This window comes from Dreissena polymorpha, chromosome 4 (genome assembly GCF_020536995.1).
Source record: "Dreissena polymorpha isolate Duluth1 chromosome 4, UMN_Dpol_1.0, whole genome shotgun sequence".
Taxonomy (NCBI): Eukaryota; Metazoa; Mollusca; class Bivalvia; order Myida; family Dreissenidae; genus Dreissena; species Dreissena polymorpha.
The window spans coordinates 92,526,315-92,539,395 of NC_068358.1; the positions used below are offsets into that span (position 1 = coordinate 92,526,315).

Consider the following 13,081-nt stretch of genomic DNA (forward strand, 5'->3'; position numbering starts at 1 on the left):
ACTGTTTGTTAGAATAATTGCCCACTTATTAATTTAATTAGTGTTATACATGCTTTTTCTGTCAAAATTGAATGGAGTTCACTTATAATGCGGGTATATTTTCATATGTGAATATAAGATTAAAAAAAATATGTACAGATAAACTACACACTTTTACATATTATTTTTTTTTCCGGAGATCAAATCATGAATGTAACATTAAATGCAATCAAACATGTTTATTCCCAAATATCGGACGCAAGTGAAACTGAGAAGACAGCGGTAACTACGTACGTCCTGGGTGTTAATGGAGTCCTCTGCAATGATTACTAGGTTCTCATCCTCTGGCTTTATTGGCTTCCGTAGAGCAACTAAAACAGGTCACAGAACATCGTATTCGGAGAACTAATACACGTTCAAGAACGGGAGTTCATCTACACTTTACGTTAAAATAAGGAGAATTTAAACACGCATCAAAGCGGGGATTTATACTTCAGCTACACTTTACGTAAAATAAGGAGAATTGAAACACGCAGCAAAGCGGGGATTTAGAGTTCAGCTGCACTTTACGTAAATTAAGGAGAAATGAAACACGCAGCAAAGCGGGGATTTAGAGTTCAGCTGCATTTTACGTAAAAATAAGGAGAATTTAAACACGCAGCAAATCGGAGATTTGTATCGACTAATTTGCTGCTATGTACATGTATACTCGTATACGTGTATATAATTATAAACACACAGACCCATTACTAAGTTTATCAGATATTGCTATTTAAGATTTAAAATGGTTTTCTTCCTTAAATGGTTTTCTTCCGAGTGTAACGCTGAGCTTGAAACATCTAAGGATATTGGTCGTACTCTGTGATAAGTGGGTTTAATGTATGCGCGTACAGTGTCGTCCAAGATTGGCCTGCTGGCTGTCCGCACATACTTATCAGGGACGACACTCTCCGCCTAAACTGGATTTTTGCTAACAAGAGACTATTTTAAAACACACAAAAAATGCAACAAAAGCGGAAAGTGTCGTCCCTGATTAGCCAGTGCGGACTGCAAGGCTAATCTGGCACGACACTTCACGCACACGCATTTAACCCCCTTTTTACAGAACACGGTCCATATGTAATATATAGGCAACAACGAACGATATTAAAACGTATTATTATAAGCGAAATCGACGTCAACGGATTTCATTGAATTGCCAAACACACGTCACTTGTTGATGGAATAGTTTTAAAAATAACAATAAAAGTATTTTAATTTTTATTATAAGCATAATTTTTATCTTCCGTAATCTTCAACGTCTTAATATTGTATTAGGACAGAAAAAGAACTTTTATTTCAACATATACATATACACAATTGAAATAGACCTTTATGGTCCTTGTTCAACAAACATGATGTTATATCTACATAAATTTACAATTTGGTGACATTAGTGCTGAAATACATGTCATGATGTAATAATCATATCGGAGTATTTACAAAATTTGCTAATACATGTAGAGTATGTTCATATATGGTGTGTATATGTACATTACTTTATATTTATAAAGAATTTCATTCTTAAGAATTGCATCATACTCACATGAAGATCTAATATTACATATCATAGAGTGATTGAAAACATAAGTACAATATATCACTACAATGTTGTAATAACTATGATATCTGCGTAAACTCTATTATCATAATGATGCACGCATGAAAACAATACAGTTACCGTTTATATACATATTTTGACACATAGTTTATTTTAGTAAACCGAATTGGTGGGAAACCGATCAGTTGTCAAATCAGCCAAGTTGAATAGCGGAATTCGATCTAATCCACCACTCGGGTCTGTTTTTAAACACGAATGGTAATCGATCTTAATCTGTGGTTGACATAATCAGTACATAAATTGTAGCATTGTGGTATTTAGAACACAGTTAATTAGTCTCTCTGCAATCGTAGGAAAATTACAATTGTGATGCTGCTTGTTGCAAATATTGTTTTGTGTGGTGTAGTGTAATGCATGTGTGGTTAATTTTCAATCGTTTTCAAAACATATGTTTATAAAGGTGGTCAAACTGACAAAAAGTCATTGAATATTAAAAGAGTTTACCGGAACTCTTTGCACATATACTGATACTACGGGACTCTTATTGGCGTGTGTATTGAAACTTAAAACCGCGTTCCGAACAGACGTTTAAAAATAAATTAGTACACAAAATATTCCCTACAGTAAAAAAGTAAACGTTTATAAAACTAAAGTAACATCTCAGACAAAACCAACATATTTGATATTTCTGAATAAAATCTAAAATCGTATTGAAGGTGAATAATATCAGATGACATTTTGATAACTTTGTTCAAGACATACCGTTTTAAGACCGATACAGAATGCTAATCGGCGAATAAGAATTTTCAAGAAACATTTTCGCTTACTGTTAAGGTTTGGATGTTTAACGAAGATATTGTCGGCTAGCCAGAACACAGATAACTTTTTGTGTGTGTTGGGGTGAGGTTGAGGCGGATGTTAATAAAGAAAAATCACTAATATAACTATGCCATAATACTCACACCAGAAACTCCGCATAAGACCGAATGGAACTACTTCCCAGAAAAACATAAGATAAAAACACTGAAATGCAACACGCCATGCGACATAACCCCATGCATGCATTTTATCCGCTCTATATATCTTGCATACCCGACCTTTGCTCGCACGTGCATTTGATCTTGCTAAACAAGGTACCATCGGCGCAGCGCATATGGCCGACCACATCCAAACCTTGCATGGGCGTGCATTTTGGGCTTTGCGGGTTAGGGTCAAAGTACTCACAATTGAAAGCAAACTGTTTATGAATAATAACTTGAATATGATAGGAGTATTTGTATTTGAACTGTGTGGTTAAGTAACTTACATGTATACCAAGTGTGTTAATCCATCTGGGACTATTTGTGTAAAGAAGATGGTAACTTTTTATAAAAAGTAGAAAAACAAAACAAATTTCCGCTTAATATCTTTATTTTTTCTAATGTGATTGTTGTACACATTTGAAAAACTAAAAAGAGAACTATTACATGTCACTACATACCAAATTTGGTAGCCCTATGCCATAAGGTTATGGACAAGAAGATTTTTAAAGTTTTCACAAAAAAGGCCTTATATAAGCATATGTTCGATTTTGTGACCCTCGAGGCAAGGTCAAACTTGACCCCATGGGCATAATTTGAACAAATTAAGTCGAGGACAATTAGATGCCACTACATACCGAATTTGGTAGCCCTAGGCCCAATGGTTATGGACAAAAAGATTTGTAAAGTTTTCCCAAAATAGACCCTATATAAGCATATGTTCAATTTTGTGACCCCCGGGGAAGAGTCAAATTTGACCACAGTGGCATAATTTGCACAAATTTGGTAGAGGACTATTAGTATTACATACCAAATTTGAAAGCCCTAGGCCCAATGGTCATAGACGATAAGATTTTGAAAGTTTTCACAAAATAGGCCTTATATAAGCAAATTTTCCATTTTGTGACATCCCGGGGCAGGGTCAAATTTGACCCCAGGGGCATAATTTGAACAAATTTGAAAGAGGTTCACCCCAGGAACATTCCTGAGAAATTTCATCAGAATTGGACCAGTAGTTTAGGAGAAGATGTTTAAAGGAAAAGTTAACGCACGGACGCACACACGACGGACACAGGACCATGACATAAGCCCCGCTGGCCTCAGGCTAAAAAATATTCTCTTGGATTTGATTCTTCGACCTTTTGAAGCAGCGTCTAAAGCACTACCACTCGACTATTGATGCCACTACAGATTGTGCGTATTTTAGACAATTACGTGTTACACATATATTTTAAATTATTGAATACACGCGTATCAAATAAAAAATGTCTGATTGAAACGCACAATTAAAACATTGAAACGCGCATTGTTATCAGTGTGGTTTTACACATGCAACGAACTTAAATAGTTTACACATTTAATGTTCATTAACGCAACAAATAATGACAGATTTACTTCTATCAGATGTCTAAATCCACGTTTAAAATACTGACGAAGAATTTTTAAAGAAATTATTTCATTAGGGTCACTTTATCACTCCAGCCGTGCGAACACATGGCGAACACATCACAATAGGACGTTCATCCACACTATGAACTCATGTAAATACAAAACGTTGTCTTGAACTGGTAATGAAAGTTAATAAAGAACTTCTTTTATATTTAACAACCCGTTAGTAATTAGCAATTACCGTAGCATATATAAGGAACATATTTACATTGAACTCGTGATGATTCTACGCTCCTCTGTCTGGTAAAAAACATACACAATCTACAATATTATATATATAATATTTTATTGTCATAAAACAACTCGTAAAAGCCAATGTAAACAAACGGTTAAACTGAAAGACTTGTGCGCAAGTTTATATAAGTTACGGTTATCGTTATGAGTCGTGCTCTGTGGTTTAATGCATATGCGTAAAATGTCGTCTCTGATTAGCCTGTGCGGACTGCCTTTCCGCCTTAACTTGATTTTTTCCAAGAAGAGAATTTCTTGAAACGAAAAGTATCATAAAAGCGGAAAGTGTCGTTCCAGTACTTTACGTACATGAATTTGACCCCTTCTTCACAGAGCACAGCATGTTCCCGACGCAACTCTCTGGGCAAATTCTGAAATATCGATACTTAACGTCACTTTCCACTTGGAAAATAATCCAACACGCAACGGTATATGATGACCTCAAAACAAATAACAACATCAAATAAAATTTACGAAAAGTACAACAACTGACAGTGAAAAGTGCGTCCTTTAAAGTGTTGTACTGAATCCATATGGGACGATACTAAGGGCCTTTATGATATTTTTCGATTAAAGATGGTCTCTTCTAAGCAAAAATCTAGTTTATTATAAGCGGAAAGTGTCGTCCCTGATTAGCCTTTGCGGACTGCATAGGCTAATCTGGGACGACACTTTACGCACACGCATTAAACCCCCTTTTCATAAAGCACGGCCAATTTGTGAATAAAAAAAAGAATTTACCTGGACTTAATCACGGCAGAATTACTTAAACGCAAAACATAAAAAAACGTAAACGGACAACAACGACAACTGCGTTCAAATGTACCTTATAAAATTAATAAACAAACGATAGAAAGTAAAGTAATTATCGTCGTATGCACTGAAGCGATGGCAATAATGACATCCAAGTGCGTTAAGCAACAACAACAGATTCGATAGCGATGAGTAGTTCCTTTAGCACTCATAACGACTACAGTGAACGCAATACTTTCACCGGCGACGAAGGCGGACGTCATTACGTTTCCGTCTTCTTTGCGGAATACATGACGTCTGGTCTGATAGTGTACTTCCGGCCCTCCTCCAGTCTAGAGCCCTCGTGCATGATGTCGTGTTGGAACACTAGGACGCTGCCTGCAAACATCGACCGCGAAAATGTTAACTAGGTAAACCTGAAGTATTGCCAAAGTGTGGATCAACCTTTCGACTAACTTACTTTATTTCTTCTTACTTTTTTTGTAGATCTCCATATGTTTACTTTTGTTATATTTTTTTTTCTTATTTTAATAGTATAGTCTCAAGGCAGCAACTATACAGTATGAAGAATCAAGTTAAGACGAACACCTAAACAATTATTTCGTAAAAATCTTCTTTTAGTTATTTATACATTGGACGATTTAAATGCCTAAGATAATGTCTTCATATCTGAAGACAACGAAACAAGGGAGACAACTCTACGACGAGATCTTGTTTATTAAAGCCACAATTTGGATATCAGTTTAAAACATAACTTGTGCAAATAAGAACAGGCCTGTACCCATGCACTGGGCCCAGGGGCCCGGGCCCCCCAGCTGGCTGTCGAGTTATGATTTTTTAATGATGGGCCTACTGCACATTTTCTCACATAATAGAGCCCAAAGTACACTTTCCTGCAATACAAATGTGCAGATGTGTTTTATTGCCCCTGATACACAAGGGTATTAGCGCTAATTTACTCGCCAGTTGAGATAAGCCCCTAGGCATTGTTTTCTTATCACCTTGTACACACATCCCCGATCTGTCAATTACCCATTGTGATCAATGCCCCATCTTTTGATGGTGGGTGTAACACGTCTTTTGATTGGACAAGGAAAGAGAAACAGCGAATGGATGGAACTGATACAGAAGGTCGTAGGTCTGAACGATAATAGTGTTTTCTCTTTTGAATTCAAACCTCCTCTAGAGTCATAGCTTATTAAACATTTCTGTGAAAACTTGTCTTGTAGTTACTGACATATAACCATAGTAGTATTTTCTCTTTGAAATCAAACCTCCTCTACAGTCATACTTTATGTTACATTTCATAATAAAGGTTTTTTAGTTTCAAAGGTTGCTTTTACTTCTTTATAAAGTGTAACACATTTCTGAAATCTAAAGCTTTAAACATGTGTGTGAATTTCACACCAAGGGGTCGTTGATAAAGCATGTCACGCTTTTTTTACCATTTTTACCCCGGCATGTCACAAACTGTAACAAAATCTTGGATCCCCTTCCCTAAAGTACGTTACAAACTCACACTTTCGAACATTTTTTTAAAACTAATACTTAATTTAAATTAAACCTAAAACTCAATTCACTATTAAACCGTATTAAAATTTCACTTACCGGCAAAAGAACTTTCACATTACAGGCTTGTATAACTGTAAGGTTGTTACGATGAGCAGTATGAATATTTATCCACTAGTTAACCTCTAATAAAAACGAAATTATAATTTAGATTTTCTTTCAACCCTTTACTAACTAACAATGGAACAGTCCAATTATTTCGTCATTGAAATCTGTGTGGAGGTTGTGCCTATTGAATAAGCCGGCCCAGCCAAGTTGCCTATTAAACATTCGAACAACAGAATCAGGAGATAGGCAATTCGTCTTATTTTCACATAAAACTAATTCTAGTGTTTCACAAATTTTTGAAATAATTTTTAAATTCTACTTAAGAAATAATAAATAAATTATACAATTTTTTTAAAATAAATGTGTGACATCACACATGGCCCGACTCCCCTCACCCATGTCACAAACTGTCACTTTCTTACTCACCCCTCCCGCACACTCCCCGTTTTGCCCCCCCCCCCAGTCAACATTTCCTGGGTACGGCCCTGAAGAATCCTGCTACGAAGCAAACAATACGAAAATAAGTTGTGTGTATTATTGCTTGTAATAACTTGATGAACGTGAACATTTATTTATCAAAAAATTGATCTTTAGTAAATTGGGCTCGATGCATGTGCGTAAAGCTAAGAAGATACTTTTTATAAAAACAAACATGACTGCACAGGCTAATCTGGGACGACGCTTAACGCACGAGCACTAAGCCCAGTTATCCCATGACGAGACTCATATGACCTCACGCCGCTGACCTGGTTGAGATAGACTTGGACGGTGATGTAGCTCCGCTCCCCGTTGTCTCGCACGTACGCGCCGTCCAGGTGTGTTTGGAAGTAGTCGCCCGGGTCGTACCGCAGGAACCGCAGTCTGACACGGCAACATATTACTACATGGGTTCCTTCTGGTAAAACGGGGCTTATTGTATGTGCGTAAAATTTATAAAAGAAATGCAATCCAGGTGGAAATTATTTCCCTGATTCGCAAGATGGGAATCATAAATGCACAGGCTTATCTGGAACGACACTTTACGAACACGCATTAAGATCTGTTTTCTCAGAAGAATGCTCATATATTGGATGATTTTTGCATGTTTTCGCAAAGTCCTTCAGCGACTTATGCATTATTTGAGGATTCCTTATTGTTCATATGTGTATCAAGATATCAAAACGCTGACAGTTAGAAAGACTGTTGGCTTTATCACAAGTTCATAGTAGGTACCTATAGCCTGCGACACGGTATTCTCGCTGTTATAAAGGAAAAATCATTCGGGTCTAAATATCATGCTAATATATCGGATAAATGATTCAATAAATTATCACATTTTACATTACTGCATTTCAGCCTTACTTATTTTTTTCAACGAAAACCAACAAATCGGAACTGTAGTCACAACAACAATAAAACCGCCATTCTCGTTTATAATCACATCGGGTATTTCCGCTTTAAACAGGATAGATAGAACAACAATTTAATCAAACATGACTAAAAAATATCTGACATAAGCTACAATCAATTTAATTGATATAATTTTAAATAATTTTAATTTAATAAAACAAATTTCAAGGTAGTTTTCTTTCTGTTTCGATTTTTCTTTAAAAATCACTCAAACTCGTTACATTCGAATATTGTATAAGTTTGACCAGGACAATCAATAAAAATAAGTAGTTTGCAACCAAAGAAATTTAACAATAATAAAAATGGCTGACCCAAGCACCTGCAAGCAGACATACGCATTAAAAATCGATTACGTGAAGAAGTTAATTAGCAAATTTTTGGACATAAAATACAATAAGAATCGGTTGATATTGGCAGCGTGAGACGTTTTCTTGCAGATTCAATAAGTGACCTACTGATTAATTTTCCAAATGCTTGTTTGTAAGTCATGGGGCATGAACGCAATACCACGAGAATAGCCGACCTGCTAGAATGCCGGGTTCGCGTATATATGTTATCTAGCGTCTGCAGATATTTACCACAAAACATTTCATAGCTTTGAACACACGAGGTATATTCGAATACAATAAGTAAGATGGTACTGGTCGTAAATTGAGCTGTAAGTCGGATCTATTGTTGTCAAATACATGTATTTATAGAAAGTAGCATTGTCAACAAGAAACAATTTAAATAATAATAATAAGAAGAAGAAGCTTTATCGAGACATATTTAAGAATGAAATTACTATAGTTGTAGTTACATGTACGTAATTGAAATCACTACACATGGAAAATTAGTTTATAGCTTATAAAGGATTATTTAATATGCACACAATACCTTTCATTCAACCCCAATACTTTTCTGTCGCGCCACATTTCCGGTACGAAACTCTTTATACGCTCCCATATCCGGTACGCCTCTTCCACCGTGTCCCATATACATCGCGAGCTTTTGCGCACACCCGTCATCTTTACCTGCCTAATAAAACACGAGATTATTAAATCAAGGGCGGAAATCGAGGCGCGCTACCGGTACCTCGATATTCCATGTCGCGGTTTCTTTATTATCATGATAGATACATGTCAATTTAAGGGGCATTAAACCTACCTTTGCTGGAAATGCTAGGAGGGCATTTGTGAATTATCAATCAATCAACATACAAAATGTATAATTATAATAGGTACAGCAAATATGATTGTAATCACAACCTGGAATACTAATCGTTTCGGATCGGTTAAGCGGAAACGAACAATTGTACACGTTACCTTCCACCACCGACGTTGACTAGGGTCTCTTCATACCCCATCACTTCCGTCTGGGCTATATAGTCCTCACACTCCTGTGGAGAACCAACATATATGGTCCGTAACAGAAAGAGACAGATCAAATAAACATAGTGACTTTCTACGTGTGATCAATCCAATTTTCATCCTGGCCAGCTTAAAATGAATGGCGATTGTACAACCAGCCATTGACAGGTTCACGCTGAAGGCATAGTTCAAAGAATGTGTAAAAGCCATCTGCTAATTAGATTTTAATATGGTAAAGATTTATTAATTGATTCTTTTTTATAATCGAGTCAAGTTGGGTCGAGCAAACTACGTTGAGCGTAAGTTTATTGTAAAATGGCGAATAACAATATTCAGTGAACTAAAACAAGAGAAACACACCTGAAAAACTGTCAACACCCCAGGAAACCCGATACCTTGCGGCTCGTGTAATACCATAGGGGACAGTGCTGTGCATTTTGGCATGAACTTACATAGGGTACTATATTGATAATATATAAGGCATTAAAATTACAATTGAATGCATATGTGCCCACATACACTTACTGTAGGCCTCTGCAAAGCAAAGAAATTGCAACATAATGGCTGAAAAAGAAATATAAAGTCACTGCCCACATATGGTTTCCTGGTCTTCCCCAGATGGTATCAATGTTTTCCCAACATTGTCATTAAAAACGCAAATTTCTCCACAATAAATAGTTTTCTGGAGAAACCCTGCTGAGAGGTTATGGCAGACATGTGAAAGTTTGTATAAATCCTTTAATTATTGTAGTGGCTTGCAAATTAAAGCAGTTTTTTCTCCTCTAAATGCCTGAACATGGCCCGTTTTGCCCGATCTTCTACTTCAAGGAGCCACATTTTGCTCATTTTTTAAGAAAATTTGTCAGGATTTTTTCTACATGTAGGCCAATACCTTTGTTATCAATGTTAATACACAGTTGTTTCAAATTGGACTTTGAAAAATTTAATTTTTCTAATTTACTTACCCTATGTAAGTTCATGCCAAAATGCACAGCACTGTCCCCTATGGTATTACACGACCCGCAAGGTATCGGGTTTCCTGGGGTGGTCAAATCTGTCTAGATATTGAGGTATTTATATTGGGAATCGTTCGACAAAAGTGCCGTAATTGTGACGTCCGTTTTTGGGTTGTCACAAATATGAATCAATTATCGAAAACCTAAAATTTACCCTTAAAGCGAGCCTACACGGTTACACATTCACACACACAATTATCATCCCAGCTACACCATTTTCTACAGTCGTACCTTCGATGTGAAGACGTTGTAGAGTACAAACGCCAGATTTCCTTTAAAATCTTGCGGAAGTTCGATGTCCTCGCGTATAATTTTGCCATCAACATTGTCGGTATCGTTTATCGTAAGATCCGCAGTCTGCTCAAATTCTATTTGTCTCCCTTGAACATTTTCCATTGGAAAAGTATTTCCTCCCTCCCTTTGGAGGTTTTCCGAAAGTGTTGACATTGTTCAAACTGTAATAATTTCGACAATTTAGTTAATCGGCGATTGTTGTCGGTCACTGTTACACTAAAGTAGCACAATCCTCTTCAGATGTAGTAAAGATCAATCAATCACACTATTTAACGCATGTCTTAGCAGTCTTCGAAATTAGCTTTGAAAAGTTACATGCCAGTCGGGCCAGTTACTTAAGAATTTTTACATTTTTACATGCCAAACATATTTTGTACATGCCCGAACTTTTAAACCAAAAATATAACGAATCACAACATTTTAGCACTTAAACGCTACACATAGTAAAGCAGAACATTTGTTTCAATAGTAGTGAATACAATGACATCTAATAAGTCACTAGAATAAGGTCGGTCGTTCGTTACACCGGTTCTCTGGTGTCCTCGTAAAGTTTCTTGGCAGCAATGGCTTCCTTTTTCTCTAAATCATTGTCAATTTTCTATTTTGGAAGTGCTTTACTAGGCATAGCCCTATGAACATACCTTAGATACTGCATAGCCTCTTTGTCGACTCAACAATGACATTTGTTGACATTGACGAAAACAGAAGCGTATTACTTGATTGAAATAATAAATTCAAAAAGCATCTACTCAATTAATTTCTAGAGAAACTATCAATAAGAACTGAATGTGACAGAAATGCATCGGTCAAATACAATAATGATGACAAGCGCAAGCAGGTGCGTGTTTGCATGTTAAACCAATCAAATTTCATTGTTTTACAACTTCCGGCAAGGTGTTTAATCGCAAAATTGAAAAATATATATGCAAATATCAAGAACTTACAATATTTTTTTTATAAACTGTCAATTGGCTTCAATAATTTACATGCCTGGCGGGCTACAAACGTGAATTTTTTATGTGCCCAGCAGTAATTTTACTCGCCACAGGCGATCGGGCGTGTGCTAATTTCGAAGACTGTCTTAGTTTAAGATGGACGTTTCAAAAACGAAAGTTGATCTACCGTTGCTCTACTAGCCTGTAGTCTTGTGTTAAAATTGATAGTTTGCACATACAATTAATTCCGAACTTTTTAGCTCCACGAAGTCTTCTTTAAAATGTAAAACCCATATATGTTAAGCTTATCTAATGTCGAAACCAGCATTCATAACACTATTAAATCCCAATAGAAACGAATAATTGCTATTTTTGAATCGCATTACTACTCAGGACTATAAAAAGAACGAAAACTATGTCTATTTTTAGGACATTAGTCAAAGTACGGAAGCAAATACTTCCCATTACCTTATCTGCTTTGCTAATAAACTTCAGAAAGCGTGTTTATATACATATTAAATGAAGGTTATTGTTTTAAAGGGGCCTTTTCACAGATTGTGGCATTTTTTAACTTATTCATTAAATGCTTTATATCGATAAATGTAAACATTGGATCGTAAAAGCTCCAGTAAAAAATCAAGAATAAAATTAAAAAAAGGAAAAGAACAATGCCCGGACCAGGTTACGAACTAGTGACCCCTGGAGTCCTGCCAGAGTCCTGAAGTAAAAACGCTTTAGCCTACTGAGCTATTCCGCCGAGTACACATGCTGAACGTATTTTATACCTTATATAAGCAATCTTCGTAGTTTCACAAAATTTAACGACAAAAACAGAACTCTCCAAATTATTCAATCGTTTCGCGTTGCAACGCTTTATAATTTTTAGGTTTTAAAATCGTCAAAAGATGCATATAATGGCTCTATTAGACCATGGTAAATGTTCAGTATTACTGTTTCCTCACAAATATCATAACTAAAACGAAAATTTGCGAATCTGAAACAACTTTTTTCAATTTTGTCAATTTACCAAAGCGTGAAAAGATCCCTTTAATATGGTATGAAAATAACGTTATCTCCTGTAAGATATTACAATTACTCACTTTCGTATCCAGTTAACTAATAGTTAATACACACAAAAATCGCCACAATTTCCTCATATCTATCACCTTAACAGACTTTTTTTCATTAATGTACTAAGTTTTTCTTTATGGTACTCAAAAAAAAAACAATTGTAAACTGAGGTCAAAAAGCAAATAAACAGACCATGACGTCACGACGTCAAAAACGCAGTGATGAAATTTATCGCCAAAAAAGAATCACACGTTTTTACAAATATTATTTTAATAATAATGCTTATGAACATAAAATAATAATTAAATAATTATATCATAATAATAATTATAATGATGATATTACTACCAATACTACTCTACTACTACTACTACTGTAA

At 35.8% G+C, this 13,081-nt stretch overlaps 1 protein-coding gene across 1 annotated transcript in view; it reads right to left on the reverse strand.

Moving 5' to 3' along the window:
* Positions 1–4,316: 4,316 nt before the first annotated feature.
* Positions 4,317–13,081, reverse strand: part of LOC127880201 (uncharacterized) — a 62,899-nt gene continuing 54,134 nt past the window's right edge. Inside the window, exon 6 of the mRNA XM_052427479.1 lies at positions 4,317–5,409. Coding sequence (XP_052283439.1) covers positions 5,294–5,409 — 116 coding nt within the window. The 3' untranslated portion in view covers positions 4,317–5,293. The remainder of the gene's footprint in view (positions 5,410–13,081) is intronic.